The sequence below is a fragment of the Elephas maximus genome, chromosome 20 (genome assembly GCF_024166365.1).
Source record: "Elephas maximus indicus isolate mEleMax1 chromosome 20, mEleMax1 primary haplotype, whole genome shotgun sequence".
NCBI classification, from domain to species: Eukaryota; Metazoa; Chordata; class Mammalia; order Proboscidea; family Elephantidae; genus Elephas; species Elephas maximus.
In genome coordinates this window covers 38,068,942-38,093,314 of record NC_064838.1, presented here as the reverse complement: position 1 = coordinate 38,093,314, position 24,373 = coordinate 38,068,942, and the positions used below count along the sequence as shown (strand labels likewise).

General features: G+C 42.7%; 3 protein-coding genes and 1 long non-coding RNA gene across 12 annotated transcripts in view; 2 read left to right on the top strand and 2 right to left on the bottom strand.

Moving 5' to 3' along the window:
* The window catches only part of IFT122 (intraflagellar transport 122), a 69,566-nt gene extending 60,132 nt beyond the window's left edge, over positions 1 to 9,434 (bottom strand). For all 4 annotated transcript variants that reach the window (XM_049862415.1, XM_049862417.1, XM_049862418.1 and 1 more), the window contains exons 1-2: positions 9,263 to 9,434; positions 465 to 531 (exon numbers count right to left, since the gene is read on the bottom strand). In XM_049862415.1, coding sequence (XP_049718372.1) covers positions 465 to 531; positions 9,263 to 9,303 — 108 coding nt within the window. In that variant the 5' untranslated portion in view covers positions 9,304 to 9,434. The remainder of the gene's footprint in view (positions 1 to 464; positions 532 to 9,262) is intronic.
* A 165-nt stretch (positions 9,435 to 9,599) lies between these two features.
* MBD4 (methyl-CpG binding domain 4, DNA glycosylase) lies at positions 9,600 to 20,473 on the top strand. 2 transcript variants are annotated; one of them, XM_049862637.1, is made up of 8 exons: positions 9,600 to 9,898; positions 11,574 to 11,804; positions 12,224 to 13,059; positions 15,673 to 15,750; positions 15,828 to 15,962; positions 16,567 to 16,716; positions 17,193 to 17,296; positions 18,215 to 20,473. In XM_049862637.1, the coding sequence occupies exons 1-8, from the start codon at positions 9,810 to 9,812 to the stop codon at positions 18,290 to 18,292; spliced, it is 1,701 nt and encodes a 566-aa protein (XP_049718594.1). In that variant the 5' UTR covers positions 9,600 to 9,809; the 3' UTR covers positions 18,293 to 20,473. The 2 variants fall into 2 exon arrangements, with proteins under 2 accessions (XP_049718594.1, XP_049718593.1); XM_049862636.1 differs by lacking the exon at positions 18,215 to 20,473 and having other exon boundaries at positions 17,193 to 18,208.
* LOC126064053 (uncharacterized) lies at positions 16,635 to 22,739 on the bottom strand. Its single transcript, XR_007514441.1, has 3 exons — positions 22,667 to 22,739; positions 21,329 to 21,410; positions 16,635 to 16,724 (listed from the first exon to the last, which is right to left on the bottom strand). It is a non-coding gene; the product is annotated as an uncharacterized LOC126064053 (long non-coding RNA).
* The window catches only part of EFCAB12 (EF-hand calcium binding domain 12), a 30,677-nt gene continuing 28,974 nt past the window's right edge, over positions 22,671 to 24,373 (top strand). For 2 of the 5 annotated variants that reach the window (XR_007514440.1, XM_049862635.1), the window contains exon 1: positions 22,928 to 23,127. Coding sequence is in view for 4 of the 5 variants with exons in the window: in XM_049862635.1 (XP_049718592.1) it covers positions 23,046 to 23,127 (82 nt within the window). In the remaining variant the exon portion in view is untranslated. Of the gene's footprint in view, positions 22,755 to 22,925; positions 23,128 to 24,373 lie in introns of those variants that run through there. The other 3 variants (XM_049862634.1, XM_049862632.1, XM_049862631.1) reach the window with 3 other exon arrangements.

Genomic DNA, 24,373 nt, shown 5'->3' with positions numbered 1-24,373 from the left:
AGGGAGGTTATGTTCTCTGAAAATATGAAAAATTGGATGCATCCATCTGGGATTGTTTAGACAGGCCAGTGCCTAAAAGTTGAGGTCAGGCTATCTGGCTTCTCAAGGAGGGAGCCCCTTTAGTACTGTGGCTTGAATTTTTCAGGGAGACAAAATGTGAACTGACACCGGCCTAGTTTCAAAGGCATCTTGATTAATTGTTTTCAACTTTTTCATGGGTGTCTCAAAGTAAAAGGGGAAGATTAATGACCACAACGGAGGTATTATTCACAGGTTCCTATCTGATAGACAGTTTAGTTACCTAGTTTAAATAGCCCATTTCCTTCCCCATTAAAAAGTAATGACTAGTTTTTCCGCCTTGCCTCTTTTTATCTCAAAAGGAAAAAGGGGTCAAATTTCAGAGTACTTACAAGAGGGTGGGGGGAAAAAAAGCACTTAAAAGGGAAACTCAGACAAAATCCTACCAGTAATCTGTTTCCTGCAGCCAAAATCAGTTGGGTTCCATCAGGCTTAAACGCGAGGTCATAGACACTAAACAGGAGACAAGACAAAAGGGCAATTAGGAACCAAAATTACGAGGTCTGCTAATGGTCAGGAAAGAAAACTTTATTTTCATTGTGAAACACTGTATATACCAGGGAGAAAAATAATGGCTAAGAATTGCATTTGAGTGCAAATTCTATTCAACTGCCACACCTTGGGAGCCCATTTAATCATGATCCACTCAGCTATGTGCCCCAATTCCTACTCGTGCAGAAGCCAGACGCCAGAAATGATCCAATGGGTCAAAAGTGGAGGGCACTAACTCTTCTAACAGTACCATTAGGGCTCGACTATGTGAAGGCCAGCAAATCCACATGTCTCTAAAAAATTGGTCATGTATTAAAGTACTGTTGCTATTTCCAATTTATCAGATACTTATTGACTGCCTCTTAGGCACTAGGCACTAACAGCTACAAGATGAGTGAACCACAGTCCCTCCCAGCCTTCAAGGAAACTAAATCCAGTGGGAAGGTGTGAACTAGGCACATTCACAAAGAACTGCCATTTGCCATCAATTCTAAGGCATACCTTTTTTCACATTTTAACATCTCCAAGGTTGGGATGTGTCTTATAATTGACAGTGTGTCAGTTTAACTTTTTTTTTCTTAGTAGTATTTAAATTAGTGGTATTTTACAATCAAGTGCCCCTTAGGCTAGGCTTTAGAGGATACATTAAAGCATGCATTATAAGTTCCAAAGGAGGAAGACACAGCAATCTGATTAGGGGGGAGGATCAGAAGAAAGGCTTCATGAAGAAAACGATATTTGAAATGGGTAGGAGGAGACTGGGTTGTTGTTAAGTGCCATTGAGTTGATTCCAACTCATAGACCATATATGACACAGTAGAGCTGCCCCATAGGGTTTTCTGGGCTGTAATCTTTATAGGAACAGATCATCAGGTCTTTCCCCCATGGAAACGGTGGGTGGGTTTGAACCACCAACCTTCCAGTTAGCAGCCGAGAGCTTAACCATTGCGCCACCAGGGCATTTCAGGCAGAGAAGACAGAAGAAAAAGACGTAAAGGTGGGGAATAACAATCCAAATAATCAAATTTGACTGGAGCATTTGGTTACTTGCAAGGCAGTAGGGAGAGGTGAAGCTAGAAAGCCAGGCTGGAGCCATATTACAAAGATTCCGGAATATCCCAGGCAGATGATTTCATTAGTTCAGGTGGCCCTCGTAAGAATGTGGCCACAGCACTGCCAAGAATTCACACTACCCGTTTAGAGGAAGGCTCTCTTTCCGTCCATTCTGGAGGAAGGCCCTCATCTCTTTTCAGCTTCTGTCCCTCAGTTCCTTGGTGATCTCCATGTGGCTTGGCATTTCTCCTCCCCCAACTGTGCGTACTTGCTTCTTGCTTAATCTGCTTTTGTATTTCAAAAGAGATTGATTTAAGACACATTCTCCACTGATGGAGCCCTGGTGGCACAGTGTTGAGAGCAACAGGAAGCTACGGCTGCTAACCACAAGGTCAGCAGTTCGAATCTACCAGCCACTCCTTGGAAACCCTATGGAGCTGTTCTACTCTGTCCTATAGGGTCACTATGAGTCAGAATCAACTGGATGGCAACTGGTTTGGTTTCTACACTAATATTACCTCATTAACATAACAAAGAAAACCCATTTCCAAATGGGATTATAACCACAGGTATAAAAATAAAAAATAAACCCATTGCCCTCCAGTCCACTTTGACTCACAGCAACCCTATAGAACAGAGTGGAACTGTCCCATAGGGTTTCTAAGGCTGTAATCTTTACAGAAGCAGACTGCCACATCTTTCTCCTGCGGAGCAGCTGGTGGGTTCAAACTGCCAACCTTTTGGTTAGCAGCCAAGTGCTTAACCATTGTACCACCAGGGCTCCTTAAGCACAGGTATAAGGGTTAGGATTTATAACATATTTTGGGGCGACAGTATTCAATCCATAACACCCTTGGTACTTTAGTAATACTTATGCCTAACATTTATTGAACACATTTATTTACTGTGTGTGCCAGGTACACTTTAAATGCTTTATACGTATCAACTCATTCAACCCTTTGTTGTTGTCATTAGTTGCCCTTTAGTCAGCTCCAACTCATACTGACTTTATGTATAACAGAATGAAAAGGTGCTGGGTCCTGTGCCATCCTCATAATCGTAGTATTTAACCCTTATAACCGCATACTTTGCAGATGAGAAAACCTAGGTAGAGAGAAGTTAAATAACTTGCCCAGGAATAATGTGCTACAAAGTAGAGATAGAGCCAGGGTTCAAACCCAGGCAGCCTGGCTCCAGAGCTCATGCTCTAACCATTATGCTTTGTGGCCTTCATTACTGTTATTATTAGCATATTCCACAGTTTACAAATTGGCAAGTTTCCATACCTTATCAACAACAACAAAAAGGTATTTATCATCTATTCAAGGTATTACAGTGTGATACATAGAACTCAGAAAGTTTTTGATATGGGGTCCCTTAACCTCAGATGCTCCCTTTAATAAAGATAATTCTTCACACATATTCAACAGTTAAACAGTTTTTAAAGTTTGAACTTACATTATCTCATTTGAACCTTACAATAACATAATGAAGCAGACAGGGCAAGCCCCCACCGGTCCTTTTTTTATTGATAAGTACAGAGAGGCAAGGTGTTTGTCTAATGTCATACTGCTGGTGGATGGAGAAGTTGGAAAAAGGGACATGGGTACCTCCTTTCCAGTTGGGCATCCTTCTTGACAGACGCAACTCCAGCGTTATGGATTGAATTATGTCTCTTAAAACTGTGTGTCAACCTGGCTAGGACATGATTCCCAGTATTGTGTGGTAGTCTGCCATTTTGTGATCTGATGTGATTATCCTATGTATTGTAAATTCTAACCTCTATGATTTTAACGAGGCAGGATTACAGGTAGTTATGTTAATTAGACAGCTCAATATACAGGATTAGGTTGTATTTTGAGTCAATCCGTTTTGAGATATAAAAGAGAGAAGCAAGCAGAGAGGTGAGGGACCTCATGCTATTAAGAAAGAAGCAAGAGGTGAGGAGCGCGTCCTCTGGACCCGGGGTCCCTTGTGCTGAGAAGCTCCTAGAGCAGGGGAAAACTGATGACAAGGACCTTCCGCCAGAACTGAAAGACAGAAAGACTCCCCCTAGAGCTGGCACCCTGAATTCTGACTTCTAGCCTCCTAGGCTGTGGAAGCATAAATTTCTGTTGGTTAAAGCCATCCACTTGTGGTATTTCTGTTACAGCAGCACTACATAACTAAGACTAGATAATTAAGTCCTGAGTTCTTCAGCTCCCTTACTGTATGTGGTAAAGGCCTGGGACTTCGTTGTTTCTTAGGCTTTCTGTCTTTGAGCCTGGAGGACAATGTCCTTGGCATAGTTCACATTCTGAGTAGCAGCAAGGTGACAGAGTAAAAAGCAGATGCAACCTGGGGCCAGAAGAGCTGGCCTCCTATCTTAGCGTAAGTTCTCACCTGCAAAGCACAGATAGAAAGCTGCCCTCCTACCTCACAGGGTGGATGTGGAAGCATGGAAGATGGCCACAGCTGCCTTTACAAAGTCTGGCACTGTGAGTTGATATGTTGGGCGTATTAGATTCTGGCAGCAGCTACAGCTGCTAACCAAAAGGTCGGCAGTTCGAATCCACCAGGTGCTCCTTGGAAACTGTATGGGGTAGTTCTATTCTGTCCTATAGGGTCGCTATGAGTCAGAATTGACTCGATGGCAATGGGTTTGGTTTTTTTGGTTTGGTACCTCTTTTATAGTCATTCTTGGCTGTGTGGCTCCCTTTCTGTCCTATACATATCTGGCCTCATCAAAATGGTTCCTGTGTGGCCTATTCTTCATTTTGGGTTGAATTATCAGAAAATCAATTCTGAGTGTCTCATTTGCGCCAAGCCTGAACTACTTTCCCCGTACATGAAAATTCACTTTCTTTGAATTTCTGAAAATACACGTCAAATTTGCCCTCATCTAAACTTGCTGTACTTAGAATCTCTACAATTGAATTTAGCTCCTAATTATAGTCTTCTATGTTTTACATTGTTTTATATACTGTCCTGTCCCCTTAATTGTAATCACATGCAATTTGAGAGCAAGGGACCATGTTTTATATATTTAGGGACCCACAGAGCATGGCATTGTCCTAGGTACATAATGACAAACTAAAAAGATTTCTTCTTGAACCCCTTGAACTCTAATTACATATAAGATCACAGAAACTCAGAATTGGAGAGGATCTTAGATGGCACATAGTCCAATTTCCTAATCAGGGGAGGAATTCCTACAGATGGTCATTGTCTTGGTTATCCAGCGTCACTATAACAGAAATACCACAAGTGGGTGCCTTTAACAAACAAATTTATTTTCTCACAGTTTAGGAGGCTAGAAGTCCAAATTCAGGGTGCCAGCTCTGGGGAAGGCTTTTTCTCTGTCAGCTCTGGAGGAAGGTCTTTGTCTCTTCTGAGCTTCTGCTCTTGAGTGCTCTTCGTGTGGCTTAGCATGTGTCTTCCCCATCTTTGCTTGCTAGCTTGCGTTTAATCTTTTTTATATTTCAGAAGAGACGGATTCAAGATATACTCTATACTAATCCTGTCTCATTAACATAACATAGACAACCCATTCCCAAATGGGATTATAACCACAGGCATAGAGGTTAGGATTCACAACACATATTTTGAGGGGACACAGTTCAATCTATAACAGTCATCCAGCCGCTGCTGGGGAGCTCACTCATCTGCAAGCAGTCTGTCCTACTGTAGGGTGCCTTTCTCTCTCCAACTGCCCCATGTCTTTACTAAAGACACAGCATCAGTTTCCTTTGTAGAGACAGCGGGTGAGTCCTGCCAATTGTCCTCTGCCAACCCTGTGCCCACCCCACTGTAAAGTGAAAGCCCAAGATGCTTCTGCAAACTCTGCACACATTCTGACCCTGCCCCACTTACTTGCTGTGAAATCTTAGACAAATTTAAGTCTCAGTTTCTTTATTTACAATGGAATAACAATTCCCACCTCACAGGGGTGTGTGGAGAATAGACGAGATAATGCAAGTAAACACTGTCTGGCCCACAGCAAGTACTCAGTAAATACTAGCTACTGCGGATGAAAGAGTAGATGCTATAACTGTATAAGGCGGATTAGTCTAATGAGGCATCATGGCTGAGACGACGCTATAGTAGCACTTTTAAGGATGAGTTCAGAGAAGAATCAGAAAGCATTTGGGTAGGGCCTTTGAGCAGACAAATGGAGTTTTGGGCTGAACTGAAAAAGCATAAATTTAAATGTTACCAAGCATGAGGGGAGAGGGTAAAGAGGACCACATTAGTGAAATGTACAAACTGACATGGAAGATAAGTGGGATTCACTCTAAGTTAATGAGAAGTAGAGAAGCAGGATGACAGTAGGGCTTGAAAAAGGGAATTCCTGCTGTGGTATGAGGTTAGACTGGAGGCAAAACAGCGGACCAGGAGACAGTAGCTAATTCAGTTGGGGAGGACTAATTAATCTTTAACATCTGGGATGTTTGAGTTCTATTGTTTTTCTTTTTCTTTTTTTAGTATTTTGTTTTGTCTCAACTGGGCTGTCAGCTGGCCTGTCTAGCTGCCATCAGGATTGCTGGCCTATAGGACTCCAACACCCCCTACTCTATTAGGTTGTTTCATACTGGTAATGGGCCAAAAAACCAGATAACCAATCCTCATTCATCATTCATTCACTCACTTATTCATTCGCACATCCATCCACCAAATAGTAACGACCACCACTGATGTGACTAAGCTCTGGAATAATTTAAGAATAAATAAGACACAGCCATTGTTTATTTTAAGGGGTTTATAGACTCCTGGGATGAACAGATTCACAAATAACTATTACACTTGACAGGCTCAAAGTGCCACAAAGAGGAATGAACAAAGTGCTATGCCAGGGGTTGAAAACTGGGAGCAATTTAGGCTGCGTGTGGCCAGCAAACGTTTTACTTGGCCCAGTGTTTTAATTTGGTTGTTGTTGTTGCTTTTAAATTACGTGCCAACATTTAAAACTGAGGCTATTTCATAGAAGAATCCAGATTCCCAGCTTCCGCTGAAAACAGGAAGATCTGGGCACACTAGGCCAAATTCCTGTGTGGTAGCGATTGGCAGGAGCTGAGCAGCAGCTGCCCCTTTCAGGCAGAGCAGGGCCACTCCAGTTAGTCACACTGCTTGCCACTCCCCATTACTCTCTGACAGCAAAGACAAATTTTCAGTTGTCGGTTACCACCAGCTTCTGCCATTTATACTTTCATAATAGAGTTAAAAGTAAACAAATAAAGTTTTTTTTGCTCAAATCATTATCAAAAGTATGAAGTAAAAAAATAAACTGACAGGACTATGTGTTTCAAGAAAAGTGGGATGTAGAAACAGAACAGTCCTAGGAAAAACAGACAATCCTTTGTGTTTAAGACGCAAATAAAAACCCACCCACTGCCGTCGAGTTGATTCTGACTCATAGCGACCCTCTGGGACAGAGTAGGACTGTCCATAGACTTTCCAAGGAGCGCCTGGCGGATTTGAATTGCTGACCTCTTGGTTAGCAGCCGTAGCACTTTACCACTACGCCACCAGGGTTTCCAAGACACAAATAAACATCTCCCATGTATGTTGCCTGCCTGACTCCTCCAAGTATTTGTAACCTCTGTAACACCAGAAAAAATTAAAGTAGTGATTAAGAGCAATAGTTTTGGAGTCTGGAAGACCTGAGTTGAAAGCTGGTTCTACCACTTACTGTGTGACCTTGGTAAATTATTTATCCTCTCTGTGCTTCAATTTCCTCATATGTAAAATAGAGGCAGTCAGTGCACCTACCTCAGAGGGCTGTTGCGAAGTGGCAGTGAAATAAAGGGTATGAAATTAGTAGGCTAGCACTTGGCATGTGGTTGGACTGAACTATTACTAGTACAGAGCACAAAAGAAAGAGCCTCCATTTCACCAGAAAAGGAGCAAAGGGAGCCTGAAAGGATTAGGACTTCCGTGTGAGATGAGGAATGATGACATGCTTTACACAGGGAAAAGACTAAGCAAAGACAGGAATAGCAAGTATCGTGTCCCAGGGCCCAAAACAGAGGCTTCATGATGAAGCTGAAAAGATCGTCTAGGAAGATTGTGGCAGTCAGGCTAAGAACTATCCAGTAAGTCAGTATTTCCCAAAATGTACTGTTGTGTGATGTATTTAGGTGATACACTTGAGACAGAACCCCCATAGTGCTGTATTCTTTACCTGACTTCCTCCCCTACAGTGTTGTATTGCAAAATCTTTCCTTTGCTGGGCTCCCCCACCCTCAGCTTTGCATTTGAATCCTGCTTTTGTGTACAGGTTATATGTAAACCCCATTGCGCCTGTGTAATATGATCAAGAATGTTGCTGATGTAACTTCTGCAAACTCCCTATTTGTAAGCCCTTTTAAAAGTAACCTCCCTGCCCACCCTTGGTGAGCACTTTTGGCAACAGTAAGCTCCAACTGACTCCATCTTCCTTATACAAAGAAATAAAGGTGCCTTTTTGTTCTCCCAGAAACCCTGGTGGAGTAGTGGTTAAGTGCTACTGCTGCTAGCCAAAAGGTAAGCAGTTCGAGTTCACCAGGCACTCCTTGGAAACTATGGGGCAGTTCTACTCAGTCCTATGGGGTCACTATGAGTCGAAATCGACTCAATGGCAATGGGTTTGGTTTGGTTTTTGGTTTGTTCTCCCACCTTGGTCTCACGTTTATTGGCCAGTACAAGTCACACGGAGTAAGGACCTGGGGTTTCTACCTGGTAACCAACTGAATCGGACATTAAATAGCATTAAATCACATGGTGAGAAAGTAATTTTCTTTCAACTCTCTTCCAAACCTTCTAATTAAGTACAAGAGACAGTCTGGGTTGAATGCCATTTATTCATCAAGGCACCTCTCTGACAATATTAGGAGTCCCTTGGTGATGCAAACGGCTAAGCATTCAACTACTAGCTGAAAGGCTGGCGCTTGGAACGTATCCAGAGGCGCCTCGAAAGACAGGCCTGGCCATCTGCTTCCGAAAGGTCACAGCCTTGAAGACCCTGCTCTGCAACACTTGGGGTCACCATGTGTCAGAATCACTGGGCAGCAACCAAAAACAACTGACATTACTTGCCAATCTCTGGCTTTAGAGATACTAGACCTCGGGCTTAAGGCTCCCCGGTAACAATATCTAGGTACAACTTATTGCCATTGTTCTGTTTCTCCCTGCTCTTAGCTGTATAGCTATCTTACATTCAGATACGGAGTTAGAAAATTTCCTTGTAAAATCATATTTAAGGGAAAGTGAGACGATTTTAAAAAATTAATTAATTAAAAGACAATTACAAAAGCGTCAAGTAAACAAGAGAATGGGTAACATGCGGATATGGCACAAAGATTCAGGAAACACCGTGGTGGGTGTAAAATGGGTCTAGGAAGGATTGAAAGGAACAGAACCAGATTGTGATTACGCATAAAACCCCCGATCAGGCCACTACCGCACGTGTGGTACATCCCTTTGCCCCCTCTCCAAGCCTGTTTCTCCACCTGCAAAAAGGGGGCGGGAGGTGACCTTGCAGTCTCCCAGACCCAGGGTTCAGTGTCCCTCAGCCCAGGCCGCAGGCCCGTTGCCCTTGGCAACCACGGTGCTTGCCACAAGGGCTCCTGCCATCCCCGCCGGGGCTCGGCCTCCCTCTCCTCCCACACGCCCCTCTCCTCACCACTGCTCGGCTTTATCTCTCCACGTCAACACGGCCCTCATCGCGGCTTCCCTCTCGCCTCGGGCCCCTCCTCCCCGCCTCAGCAACAGGCCCCACTCCGCGAGCCTCTTTGGCTACCTGCGCTACCCCTGGCAACGCACATGCGCGGTCAGCTAGGTGCGAGGGAGAGGCTTTCGAATGCGCATGTCTAAACGAGAGGGCTGGAAAACGAGCAAAACAGAAGCGGGAACGGGAGCCTAGAAGACGCATGCGCAAAGAGGACGCGCACGATTAGCTGAGGCGGGAGGGGGCGGTGCGTCTTCTTCGATGAAAGATTTGATTGGCTGAGCCGTGGAAAATGGCGGCTGCGAGTGAGGGGGTGGCGGGAAAGCAGCTGTTGCGTCTGACAGACTCGCTTCCTTCAGCGTTTGGTTTCAACCTAGAACACTGAAGTGAGAGGACTTTCCCGTCTTACTCCGCCCGGCTCTCGGCCAGGCCCTGGAGACATCCCGGTTGCGGAGCTGCTCCCGTCGCTGCAGCCGGAGCTTGCTCGAGGAGCACGGCTGGAATGGAGAGTTTGAGCGTGGGGGACTGCGGAGCTGACCCCTCAGTCACCTCAAGTGAGCGCCTAGTCCCGGACCGGCCGTGTGACCTCCGGCAAGTTATTATCCCCTTTCGGGCCTCAGTTTCACCACCTGTAAAATGGGAGGGGTGTGGGCCTTTCTAACCTTGACATTCTAGGTTCGACAAAGACCTCGAGGCTCAGAGATGTCGTACCTAGGAGTGAGGGCTGGAGCGCAGGTACTCCTCCGGTGGGGTCAGCCCTCTTTCCTTCCCCAAAACAACTAGGGAGCTGGGAGAAGCAGGGAGGTTTTGTGGTGCAAGGAGAGATCTGCATGAGCTGGAGCATCTCAGGAAGACCTTGGGGGAGCTGGACCTAGATTGTGTATTGTCTTCTTGAACATCCAGGGGCGCCCCAGGAATGGGCTCTATGAGAAGTAACAGGAAGGAAACCACAGTCATTTATTGAGCACTCGTATGTGTGTGGTACGGGGCTCAGATGATTTACGTACTTTTTTCAAATTTTCATCCTCAGGGTGAAGGAGATACTACCTCATTTGTTACAGATGTAGAAACGAGGCTTTGAGAGATTAAGTAACTTGCTCTTGAACACACAGCTAGCAAGTGGCAGAGCTGGGATTTGAGCCCAGTCTGTTGACCTCAACGTTTGTGTTGTTTTCACCAGGTTTTGCTTTCCGTATTTCTAAAATTGTGAACTATGTGATTTCATCAGCTCTCACCCAGCGCCCAGAAGGTGTTTAACCCTAAATTAAGCCAGAAGACCTTGATTCTGATTCTAGTTAGTCACTAGGTCTTGCTTTTTTTCCTCCTATTTTTAGAAAAGCAGTTGGACAAGATGATCTCTGTAGACCTATCCAACTTTAAAAATGTATGGTTTAGTGATTAGGATACACCCTACTGAAGTTTTTGAATAATAGTATAGGGGGGAGAAGTAGTAAACCAAGATTTCATAGACCTGGGTTATGGTGTCAGTTTTGTAAGTAACCTTCCTGTTACTCAGTTTTATTAACAAAATGAGAATAATCTGTATCCTGACTACCTCATAAAGTTATCATGAGGATCAGCACTGAAGATTTGAAAATCAAAAATGATTTAGCTTTTACAGAGTTAATGACATCTGATGAAAGTGATGGACACTCTTTCCCAGAAAAATGCACACATATCAAATTTTTACTTCACTTATTTAGGGAGGAGAGTGTCTCACTGACTTTTTTAAGCAATTCTGTTGATCCCGGGTTAAGAGCTCCGATGTTGGTTCATATTCTTAAACTTATGCCAGGTATCACCAGAAATCTTTGTAAAAGTCTTATTCAGTGATTAACCAAGAAAAGTTTTTAGCAAGTAACTTGAGCTTTTCTTTGTGCAGATAATTCCAACTCTTTTTAACCCACGTTAAGGGACAGAAATCTGAAAATAGCTTGTTCATAGTACCAGGGTAGTCCATAAAAAAAAACCATTGCAATCGAGTCAATGTCAACTCAGAGCAAGCCTGTAGGACAGACCAGAACTGCCCCATATGGTTTCCAGGGAGATGCTGGTGGATTAGAACTGCTGACCCTTTGGTTAGCAGCCACAGCTCTTAACCACTATGCCACCAGGGTTTCCAGACTACACCATACTGACTTTAATCTCACATTTTATTTAAATAATCCATATTTTTATATGCTTCCTACCCTGTCATAGACTGAAACTGAATAAACAGCGGAAAATAAGTTTTAAATAAGCTGATCACTTAAACTTTGTTTTTCAGTGAGGAAGATGTCACTCTGGGATCAGAAAGTGTAAGAGAAGATGAGAAATCAACAGTGATAAAAAGCAGCAGTGAGTGTAGTCCCCTGCTCCGAGAACCCCTTGCTTCTGCTCAGTTTAGTGGTACTGCAGTGACGGAATGCCCTAACTCTGTCCCCTGTGGTTGGGAAAGAGTTGTGAAGCAAAGGTTATCTGGGAAAACAGCAGGAAGATTCGATGTACATTTTATCAGGTGAGCACGCAACGTGGTAAAGGTAGCATAGCCGAATATGTTTTTTCTACACATGTAGGAGGGTAGCATAGCAGGAGTCTTGGTTTATTTATATTTTTACCATAAAATCATTGTGGTTTCTATTTCTTCAGTGTCACTGGTTAGTTATATCAAGTGATTTAGGAACAATTACATAAATTTTGTCCCTCCTACTCTGAGGGTGAGGGTACTTAAGTTATATTTATAAAATTATTTTGTACTATCATGGAAGAAACCCTGTAAAAGTACCATTTTACCACCACTGTTTATTTTAAATGACAAATGCAATATCCATGTCAACATACGGAAATTATTAATTAGAAATCTGAAATATAGTCCAATTCTTTTTAAAAGTTATTTTTATTTACTAGCAATAAATTTGCTTTAATATCATTTTCTAGCCCTGAAGGACTGAAGTTCAGATCCAAAAGATCACTTGTTAACTATCTTCACAAAAATGGAGAAACTTCTCTTAAGCCAGAAGATTTTGATTTTACCGTACTTTCTAAAAGGGACATCAAATCAAAATGTAAAGATTGTAGCGTAACAGCTCTCACATCCCAAGTGCAAAAGGAAAGTAACAATTCAAACCGGAACCTCAGGACACGACGGGGGCCACACGGTCGTTCAGAATTGCCAGATAGCAGAGGACTGTCTAATCTTACTTCCAATCATTTGTCTTTGAAAGAAGATGATGCGGTTAATGATGTTAACTCCAGAAAGGTTAGAAAATCAAAAGGAAAGGTAACTATTTTGAAAGGAATTCAAATTAAGAAAATTAAAACAGGGCGTTGGAAGAGTCTTTCAGATTCTGTTCAAAGTAATAGAAAAAGAGAATCTGTGTACAATGAAGCAGATGTTGAAGGTGAGCCTGTTTCCCAAGAGAGTCAGCTTGATAGAACTCACTGCACTTCCGATGTCAAAGCAAGTGATGAGACCCTCATTGTGACAAATGAAGAAAAGAGGCTTGTAAAGGAGAAATCATTGCAACCTGAATCAGATTTTGATTTTGAAAAAATAACCTCTGGCAGCATAAACAAATTATGTCTGACCAAAGAAGCAGAACACAGCAAGAAATGTGAGACTACCTTTTTAGACTCTGAGGAAATCAGAACCGAAGTAGAAGTTGGAGAGAGGAAGAAACATTTGCATGTTGACGTTTTAGAATGTGACTCTGAGATGGACAACAGCAGCTCACCAGCCGAGAAAAACTTTACTTCTGTGAAAAAATTTCAAGGTATTCGTTGCTTTAAAATGCTATTAACCATTGTATGATGAGGACTTTTCCTCTGGATCTTGTGTCATGCCTCTACACAGTTAGGATGTGTGAATACAGCCAAGAAATGGGGCCAAATATCATATATTCTAGTAGTCGATCCTGATATCTTGTCTAACTGAACTATGTATGAGCTGTCCAGCTGATTCAAGTCCTTTCCCATGGCAGAGAGGAATTCAGCTGGATTCAACCTAGATGTCCCCAGCAAAGGAGAGTTGTATGATTAACAGCTGCAGCCATCTCCCTGGCGCGGCATCTGGGACTCTTCTTCTCAACAGAGCTTTCCCCTCTTCCCGTCCTCTTTCTAGCCAGTAATGTTAAGACTTTAAGGAAAATTAAAAGACTACTTGTGAAAAGATTTAGGGAGGATGCCTTTTATACATAGACTGGTCAGTGTCTTCTCTTGTACCCCTCCTGTTAATTACCGCTGATACGTGACTTCTAATTTAATTTTGCATATTATATCATTGTGATTTTTATCTTCAATTATAATGTAATGCTTCTCTAAAATGCTTTAGAGCTCTAAATAATTCAAAACTGTAATCCCATAGTTCATCTATTATTTGTAATATGCTCTTAATACAGAGTTGAGAGTTTAGCAGTTTTGCTTTTATGATACCTCAGTGAATAAGTGATAAAAAGAAGACCTTTGGAGCAGCCCTGTATTAGTTATTCATTATGCCATTATGATATAATGAATAACTCCTTTAAAGAATAGTAATTTTACTTAAAATCCTGTGGGGAGACAGCCTGCACAAATTGGTAGAGCAGGGGGTTACAACTTAATTCCTGCTCTCAAACCCAACCATGATTTTATGTCTTTTCTGTCCCCAGACTTTCTCTACCTTTATAGAAGATGGCCGTATGCATCTAGGAAATGCATAAGAATGAAGTCTCTCCTTAAAGACTTGGAGCTTCTTAAGTAAAGTTTTGAGGCTTACATATATTTATTACGACTATGGGCAAATTAAATATTAAAAAGTCCTTTTGCAACTAAAATGGGAGTGTCCTGTTCATCCCATACATAAAGAAGTTGAGTTCTCATCATAAGGTGAAATGTCCTTAAGTTAATAGGTATCCAGTGGAATAGTAGAGAGTTTCCCATTGGCTTAGCTAGAAATTGCCAAATAAACTGAGCTTAGGTTTCCTAGGAATAAAAGGCTAGTTAGTCATTATTTGTAGGACCCCACAGAGAAAATGATGAGTGAGTAAGAGCAGTTTCCTTTATTCTGTTTTTTACCTTCTACTGGGCTTTACCTGTTGAAACTGGAATAGCAAAAAAACCACTAGACTAACCTGGAGATCTGCATTCTTATCTCAGTCTGTTGTCAATCCCAGTATCATTTTGAGATGGTTGTTTAATTTCTAAGTCTTCGTTTCTTCATGTATAAAGTGGAGGTAACAGCACTCATTAGTCCTGTTTGCCACATCAAAAATGTTATAAGGTAAAATGAGAAGTGAACAAGATGATGTCAGGCTACACAAATGTAAGATATTGTTAGCTGATATTCAAATTTAGAGGGTATGATATTTTTTATTTATTTTTATGGCTAAATGGAGTATTAACGGATGATTTTAGAAACTTGGGAAATCTCATAATGTTTTTCAGATAGTCTTTGTTGAATTAATGGAGCATCCCAGTAGATAGTAGTCATAGGTATCCCAGGGCCCAAATCTAATCAGAAGCGCTTAGATTTTTCTGCAGGTTCTGTATTGTCTGCATCCCTTTTTTGATTACTGTGGAAGTGTTCCCTGTAGAAATTTTGAAAAATACGGAAAATTAAAGAAGAAAATAAAAATCACTGCTCAATAACAACGATTATACCATTTTGGTTTATTTTATTCTAATCTCTATAGCTATATATTTTTCTTCTTTGTTATAGAATTTGGATTATACAGTGAAACCTGTGAGAGCCGAAACTTGACGGGACTGCCTTGTTTTTCTGGGTCTTGCAAATTTTCGCCTTTGACAGGGTGCAGTGCAGTCTTACCACCTTTCTGTCACTCCTTTTAGTGGAAAATATTTGTGTTTTCCTTCTCTGGTATGTTTCTGCCTTCCACAGGTTCCAGCTTTCACAGGTTTTACTGTATGTAGAATCTTACCTTTTTACTTAAAAGTTAATGACATGGGAAAATACTCATGATGTAGTTACAAAAATATTTTAATGATCACATTGTACGGTCACCATAATTTTGAATATTCCATATTTCCAATTTTTCAATACTGTGAACACTGAACATAAATCATTGAGAACTAGTATAACAGTGATGGTAAAGGCATGGCCTCAGTAGCCGGGCTGCCTAGATTTGAATTTCAGCTCTGACACTTACTAGCTATGTGACCTTGGACAAGTAACTTCACTTTTCTGTACCTCAATTTCCTTATCTGTAATGTGGAGATAAAAGAGTATCAACCTCATAGGTCATTAGTAGAATTAAGTGGCTTAACTTATGTAAAGTGCCTGGCACATACTAAATGCTTTGTAAGTAGTGGTATTATTATTTTGTTATTATTTAGCTTATAGTTAGGCTAAACCATCTGGTCTATGAACAGTATTCACTCTTCCTTTTCAGAAGACACACCTGTTCCACGAACACAAGTAGAAAAAAGGAAAACAAGCCTGTATTTTTCCAGCAAATATAACAAAGAAGGTATTGCTTTCTCAATCAGAAAATCAGATGTTAAATCCATTTGAGGTGTTCATTTCTGACGCGGTACATTTGTTTAGCTCTTAGCCCCCCAAGACGAAAAGCCTTTAAGAAGTGGACACCTCCTCGGTCACCTTTTAATCTCGTTCAGGAAACACTTTTTCATGATCCGTGGAAACTCCTCATAGCGACTATATTTCTCAATCGAACCTCAGGTTTGTGGATTCTTTTAATCTTTGTCCTAGTGGAGCCTGTGTGATGAAGGGGAAAGAGCAATGAATTGATTAGGAGCCCTGGTTCAAGTTCAGTTTTGAGTCTGTGTGACCTTGGGTAAGGCCTTCCCCTTTTGGTCCTCAAACTCTTCACCTATGAGAAAATTAGATGACATCCCAGAGCCTTTTTAGCATTAAGGGGCAGATTTCTCATTTATTTTCTACTTCTAAGTTAGTTTTGGTTATCAATGAAAATCAGTCATTTAGCATTCCTCCACCCTCTGCCACGTGTAAAAGCACTTTTTCATTGAATGCTTTCTCTAATGTCGTTGACATCTTGTGTTGTATATCCTTTTACACTGGTTAGCTGATGAGCTAATTCTTTAAAAACTAGTATCGTACAAGATCAGGTTTCAGCATATTTTGGACTATTAGCCACATAGACTAGTGGTATCGGTTTTTTACCCTGAAAGTAATTGCTGGTTCAAGTAATAGCTTACATTGGTGGTTAAAAAAAAAAGAAAACCTGTATGAGATGGGTAAGTACCTGAACCTAAAATCATCCCAACTGGAGGCTTATAATCATACAGTTATTTTTTCTTCCCAGGCAAAATGGCAATACCTGTGCTTTGGAAGTTTCTGGAGAAGTACCCTTCAGCCGAGGTGGCAAGAACAGCAGACTGGAGAGATGTGTCAGAACTACTTAAACCTCTTGGTCTTTACGATCTTCGAGCAAAGACCATTGTCAAGTTCTCAGGTACCTTCCTGAATAACCAAAAGAGAAAACATCAGCTGTGCCTTTTTAAGAGAGCCACACCATGAAATTCAACGTCCTCATGTGCTGCATTAAGAGAGGTCATTTAGCTGAAGCGCTGAAGGCATTTAAAAACTGCCTGCTTACCCCAACCTCAGCCTCCCACTGACCCAGGCAATAAATATTTGCCCAGCAATGGGTCAGGCCATGTTGGCAGAATTAAGGGGAGAAGTCAGTGAAGTCAAAAGCCCAGTTCTTGACCTCAAGGACATTACCTCCATCTCGTTAGCACAGCACAGAATAATGGTTAGTAAGGGCCAGGTGAGTTCAGACAGGAGTGCTGTCACTCTGCGGCTGTTGGGAAAGATTCTTTCCTGTCCCTTTCTACGGTTCTCTCTATCCTGTTCCCCGTTATCACACATAGAGAGAAGGTATCTTTCTAGAGGCTGACGTGATATATGGGATATTGTATTCTTCAGATGAATATCTGACAAAGCAGTGGAAGTATCCCATTGAGCTTCATGGAATTGGTAAATATGGCAACGACTCTTACCGAATTTTTTGCATCGATGAATGGAAGCAGGTGAGGCCCAGTCCCAGCCATAATATATCCAGCACATTTTGTTTGAAGCAAAATATGTCCACCATTATAGTGAAAACTATTTCTTAGACATGTCTCAACCAATTTTGTTCCCAGCTTGAGGAGCAGCGGGTGGCATGGGGTTATTGGCACCAGGGAGAGAATCCATAGACACCTGCAAACCTCTGGACATGGTTTCTGACTGACCTCAAGTGATTTGGTCACTTCTGGCCCTCTTTCTTTCCCCACTCATGTCTAAGCCCTGGAGGGTTTTTGTCCTGTCATTGTCATACTAGCCTTCAAGAGTCACCACTATAACAAAGCATGCATTTTTGGGCTTGGAATGTGTGCTTGTCGGATTCTCAAACTATGTTTGTGGTAACTGGGTCATACTTCAGCTACCCATTCCATTGAGTATGCTTAGCCCACAGGCATCCTGGTGGGATCTGGCAGCTGATGGGTGCTGCTAGGTGGCCTGGTCCATGGCCTTCTAAGTCTGACTCACACTAAAGCCTCTGCTAGTACGTCTGGCCAAGTCTGGCCTGAAAGCCTGTGTGCCAGTCCCTGCCCCTCCATTTATTTTGACCTGAGCAATCCATTTAACTTTTCAGGGTCTATAGCCTCCTTCTGGAAAATGGGGTATTAATATTTGACTCATATCATCACTACCCCACCCCACATCCTGGGCCATAGTGAGGATCAGCACTAACTGGAAAGTACTTTGTAAACTGTAAAGAATTACATTAGTATAAGGCATAATTTTAAACATTCATGAATCCCATTAGGTTAAAGGTTATCATTTTCAGGTATATTATCATAATGTACTGTTCCCCACCATAACTTTAAAAATCCAATTTAAAAATGTATTTCTGACCAACTTACGTAAGGCCACTGTCTCCTAATGTGTCGTATTTCTTCCAGGTACACCCTGAAGACCATAAGTTAAATAAGTATCATGACTGGCTTTGGGAAAATCATGAAAAATTAAGTCTGTTTTAAAACTCTTCCAAGTTTGCAAACTTATATGCATTGCTTTTTAACCTGGATTCTGAAGAGCTCCACTAAAGCCCTGCCACCTACCTCCCCCAGCAGAGATTTTAGTCAGCCCAGTGGAAGTCAGCTTGTGTCCGCTTAGTGTGTGTGCCACCTGTGGGTCTTTTGTTACTGAATGGGCCAGACCTTGTCTGGGGAATTTTTTTTTTTTTTTTTTAATAAATTATTATTTGACAATAATCCTAAAAATATAACTTTTCCAGTATTGGAATGTGATGTGAAGGTGGAAAAACTTTCCTAAGCTATCAATAATACAAAGCAAATTTCTATCAACCCTGCTAGAGGAAAGATTCAGCTTTCTGTTCTCTTTCTATAGAAATTGGTACTACACAATTGATACATGAAGAAGCAATCAGAGTTTGCAGCCGAACATGTAAGAGAAAAAGTATTATGGGATGTATTAGGCAGTTAATTAATAAAAATATTTTAAAAAGAAACTCATTGGGGGAGAGCAATTAGGAGTGTGTAACAAGGTATATATAAATTTTTGTATGAGAGACTGACTTGATTTGTAAACTTCCACTTAAAGAACAATAAAAATTAATTAAAAAAAAAAAAGATTACATCCTAGAAAAAAGAAACCAACTTTTCAAAGAATAATAAGGTTGTTTGAACATTACATGTTCTTGACGAGTCCACACTGGCTTTGAGGAACCAGAGAGGTGACCTAGCATCCGTGTGATAACCTATAGTGAGCATCTGCTGGCCGCTCAGTTTCAGCTCCCAGCTTCCGGCCCATGCCTTTTACCCTCTTCCCTTCCTGAGAACGTGGGCATTTACCCACCTTTCATCTTCCAACTGGAGGACAGGACATTTCATGTTTTATGCCATTTTTATTGCTGATACTATGATGTTATAGCTCAAATCCCAAAACATTTACCTTAGAAAGAGCTCGCTAAATTGCGCCAAAAAAAATTATTAAGTTTCAATTACCAATTGCTACTTTAAGATACAATTTGGAAATTAAATTAATTGGAAAAATGAAAAATAAGTAGTTAGGGAAACTACCTTTGTAGTAGGGTGGTATGGGAACCAAATCGGATGCCAAGCAATGCAGGGCTAGTCGGTTGGTTCCACTTTAATGAGCAAGTTTCCATTTTTGAAGAGGGACGGATTTTGACCAGAAAACAGGAAAGCTGGTCACCCCTACGCCTCAAAGTAAACATCCACTTCATCATATTCCATCACATTTTTATTTAACAAATATCAAAGTAGCAATCACTAAGTGCACAGCTCTGTGCTGGTGAGGGGACAAAGATGAAGGCTGTAGAGACCCTCACAGGAACAGAGAGGCACATAATGGGAAGGACAAAAGGAGCAAGGTGTGGGGATGAGATGTCCAAATGTGGCAGCTAAAAGTGTAGCAAATTGATGTCAGTAACGTTGAATTGGCATAAGTTGTGTGATAGATACATTTACAACAACAACAATAACAAAATAGCTGCTGAGACTGCTTATGTACAGCCCGAGACCTCACAGGATTTAGTTCCTCGGTGTCATGGATTGAATTATGTCCCCCCAAAAAATGTATGTATCAACTTGGTTAGGCCTTGATTCCTAGTATTCTGTGGTTGTCCTCCATTTTGTGATTGTAATTTTATGTTAAAGAGGATTTGGATGGGCATCTAATACCCTTGGAAACCCTGGTGGCATAGTGTTTAAGTGCTACGGCTGCTAGCCAAAAGGTTGTAGGAATCCACCAGGTGCTCCTTGGAAACTATATGGGGCAGTTCTGCTCTGTCCTATAGGGTCGCTATGAGTCGGAATCAACTCAATGGCAGCAGGTTTGGGGTTTTTTGGTTTGGTAATACTCTTACCAGGTCACATCCCGGATCCAGTGTAAAGGGAGTTTCCCTGGGGTGTGGCCTGTACCACCTTTTATCTCTCAAGAGGTGAAAGGGAAGCAAGCATAAAGTTGGGGACCTCATACCAAGAAAGCAGCGCCAGGAGCAGAGCATGTCCTTTGGACCCAGGGTCCCTGTGCCTGAGAAGCTCCTCAACCAGGGGAAGATTGAGGACAAGGACCTTCCTCCAGACCCAATAGAGAGAGAGAGCCTTCTGGAGCCAACACCCTGAATTTGGACTTGCAACCTACTAGACTATGAGAAAATAAATATCTCTTTGTTAAAGCCATCTGCTTGTGGTATTTCTGTTATAGCAGCACTAGATGACTGAGACACTTGGTTTGGAGGTTTAGGTCATGGTTTCATGGGACACCCCAGTTAATTGGCCTAATGATGTGTTTAGTGCTTCTGTTCTACCTCCTAGTACATTGTGTAGTGCCTGGAGTCTTAAAAGCTTGCAAGCAGCCATTCAAAGCACAATAATTGATCTCTCTTCACCTGGAGCAACAGAGGAAGCAGGAGAGCCAGGAATAGGAGGAGCATGTGGAATGTGTGGCTAACTGCCTCCATGAACAACTGCCTCCTTTGCCATGAGACCAGAAGAATTGGATGCTGCCTGGCTACTATTAGCGAACAGTTTGATCAAATTCCGTAGAAGAATCTGATTAAAAGGGGGAAAATGCAGAACAGAATCTCAAATTCTTGTGAACTCCCTGAGGACTGGATGAATCCCTGAAACTATTGCCCTGAGATAATCTTTAAAACTGAAACAAATATTCCCTGAAGTCTTCTTAAAACCAAACAATAGTTAGCAGTTTAAAAAAAGTCTGCCTTGAGCGTTATGTTCTTTTAAGAACTATCATATGGGATCAAAGTGACAATAGCAACTTGGAAGATTAGATAGAAATGTTAGGGGGCAGTGAGTTTATGTTAATGGGGGAGGAACAACTCGGAAAAGGGTGAGAATGGTTGCACAACTTGAATGTAACCAGTGTCACTGGATTGTACGTGTAGGAATGGTTGAATCGGTGTATCTTTTGATATGTATATTCTAAGCAACAACAAAATTTAATAATAATAATAGGACTTCTGAAATCCTGGGCCACAACTGGGGATCAGAGGGGCAGGGCAAGCTCACCAAGCTTAGGGCATCAGGTGTGGCTGGGTTGCAGGACCTGCTGTCAAATTCCCTTCTGCCAGCATCTGCATCAGGAGGTGCCCTGTGTGGACATGGGAGGTGAGCTCAGACCAGAGCCAGGTGCCTCAGGTTCCAGTCCTAGCTCTTCCCCTTAACTGCAGATGAAGTTCCCTGACCTCAGTACCTGTTTGCTCATCTCTTTAAACCCTGCCTCACAGGGTTATTGTGATTATAGAGTTAATACATGTAAAGTGTTTAAAATGGTGCCCGACTTACAAGAGATACATCAATGTGGCCCATTGTCTAAAATAGGGGCAGTCTGAGGGATTGCCTCAGATTGTTGAAAGAGTCACTGAAGATAATGCATTTCAGTAAAGGCGGTGCCTTGCATAAATAAGGGCTCAAGTGTTTTTAAGTTGAGAGAAGATCCACATAACAAAATTCACCATTTTAACCATTTTTTGAATGCACAGTTCAGTAGTTTTTAATACATTCACAATGCTGTTCGCCGTCATGATTACCTAATCCCAGGACATTTCTAACACCACAAAAATAAACCACTCCCCATTCTCTTCTCCCCCAGCCCCCTGGCAACCACTAATCTTCAGGACATCTCAAATAAATGGAGTCATATCACATGGGGCTTCTTTTACTTAGCAAAACATTTTCAAGGTTCATCCACATTGTAGCATGTATCAACGCTTCATTCCTTTTTATTAAAGCTAAATAATATTCCATTGTATTGAATATGCCACATTTTGTATACCCAGCCATCAGTTGATGGACATCTCAGGCATTTATTATTTATACTCCGATTCTTAGGTTCTGTAATTCCAAACCATGGCACCCTGTCATCTATTTGGCCACCACTCAGTTGGGTTCCTATAACTCTCTGAAGGAGGCAGGGCCTAGTTGGGTGGGAAAACAGGTGTAAAGGTGTGATGTAGAGACCTGCCAAATATCCTACTGAAAAAAACAGGGGTTTATGACTCCAGATTCAGGGACCGCTGGACCAAACTAAAATCCCGTCTTTCACCAAGCCCAGCTACTATACCCTAGGGGCTTCTCCCAGGATGGGGCTAAAGGAAACCCTATCAGCTGACGCGCGCCCGCCCCACCCCGCCCCGCCCCGCCCCCCACCGGGAACGTCCACTCCCCGCCCCCGCGCGGCACGCAGCCAATCAGCACGGTCGACTCCGTTGTCATGGCAATCAGAATACTAGTTCGCGCAGAAAGTCTCAGTGCCTTCCGCAAAACTTGTAGTTAGGCTTTTTCTAGGGCCTCAGCACCCCCGCGCAAGCAAACACACACACAAACGTACACACAACGCATACATACACTCATCCTCATTTAGCGTCTGCTCCCAGCGCCGCGACCATGGACCGCTCCTTAGAAACGTACGAGGCGCTGCTCCTGTCGCTGCTCGGTAAGCTCCTGGGAAGCAACGGTTCCTCCAGGAAGCCCTCGGCCCCGTGCAGTCGTGTGAAAGCGGGGTGAGGGCAAGGACAGGGGCGGAGATCTCATTGTGCCGTCCCCTTCTCTTGGCAAGAGGTTGCGGGGGGTGGGGCGGGGGTAGAAGCAGGTCATGCTCATTTCTGAATTTCCACGACCGGACTGGAGGAGTGAAACCAGAGTGGGCCCAGAAAAGGTGGCCAGGCCCTCTGGCTTGCCCTCTGTTTCCGCTGGACTTCAATGTGTTAAGTCCTGGAGAGGAGGCATGGGGAAGAGCTTCCGTTCTCAAGCTTCTGTCGGCAACCTGCTGGGCGCCAAGCAGCTAGCAAAGCACCACAGCTTCAGAGGTGAAAGGGAGAGAGATAAACGGATAATTACAGAATAAGAAGGGTTGGATACTGGGTCTAGGGGTGGCCCAGGTAGCAAGAGGTCCACCGCATTAGGGGATGGAGAGGAACAGTTCATCCAAGCTCCTGGAGGAGATCTTTACACTGGGGCTTAAAGGAGAAAAAAGAGTCCTCTAAGCCAGAAGGGAAAGGAAAGGTATTCCAGGCCAAGGAAACAGCATACACCAGAGGCAAAGAGTGTCTTCAGGAAGCTGCTTGTAGTTTGAGAATATCGGGAGATAATGTTGGCGAGGTCAGAAGGGACCAAATCATGCAAGGTCTTGTAAGCCAGGAGAGGGGGAAACCACCGGGAGTGACGGGATGGGATTGGGAGCAGTCAGCAAATGTGGAGACTGAATAGGCAGACTCCGACCTGGAGGTGAGGAGATAAGGCCTGTCCCAAATGCCCAGGCCAAAGATGCTGGTTGGGGAGGAAGACAAGGACTGGAGGAACTTGGGGGCTGATTGGTTGAGGAACATGGGAGAAGCAATCAGAGGTGATGCTCACGTTGGTAGCTGGAGGTGCCTTTCACCAAGATAAGGAATCTACAGGGAGGACCACATTAGGTGGGGACAGGGCATGAAGACAAGTTCAGTCGTAGATTTGCAGAATTTGAGATCCTTTTGAGCCATCCAAGTGGAAATGTTTTAGGAGCAACTGGATGTAAAAAATTCTAGCTAGTTCCAAGTCAGAAATATTGGTATGGGTGTCCTCAGAATATAGAGGGTTATGGGAAACATGGGTGTGGAGGAGATTGTTTGAAAACCGAAGAGAGCCAGATGTAAGCCAAGAGAATGCCAACTTTTAATGGGTGGGCAGGAAAGAGGGGTCCCAAGAACAAGTGGCCAGAGAGGTAGGATGCACTTTAGGAAAGGATTTGAATTAGGACCAAGAGAGGGAAGAGTTTCAACAAAGAGTAAGTGGAGTTGTCCCTAGACTCCTGAAGGGCTTTCACAGAGAAGGGGGAACAAATGTGTTTTCTGGGGCATTGGTGGGGAGGACTAGGATCAAGGGGTAGAAATGCCAGGGTAATAAATTCTAACCCAATATGAGAAAGTATTTTCTAACAGTCAGAGTTAGGTGTCCACAGTGTTAAGTAAAGAGCTCCCCATGAAGGTGTGCAAATAAAATCTGTTGGGGGCATTATTGAAAGAGTTCCTGATCTGGGCAGGAGATTGGAGCAGTTGGCCTCTGAGAGCTTTCATC

Bases quoted from the DNA above. Each gene is read 5' to 3' on its own strand.
- MBD4 (XM_049862636.1), top strand. From the start codon at position 9,810: ATGGAGAGTTTGAGCGTGGGGGACTGCGGAGCTGACCCCTCAGTCACC. The intron at 9,899-11,573 runs GCAAGTTATTAT...TTTGTTTTTCAG, and splicing joins GACCGGCCGTGTGACCTCCG to TGAGGAAGATGTCACTCTGG. The intron at 11,805-12,223 runs GTGAGCACGCAA...ATCATTTTCTAG, and splicing joins TTCGATGTACATTTTATCAG to CCCTGAAGGACTGAAGTTCA.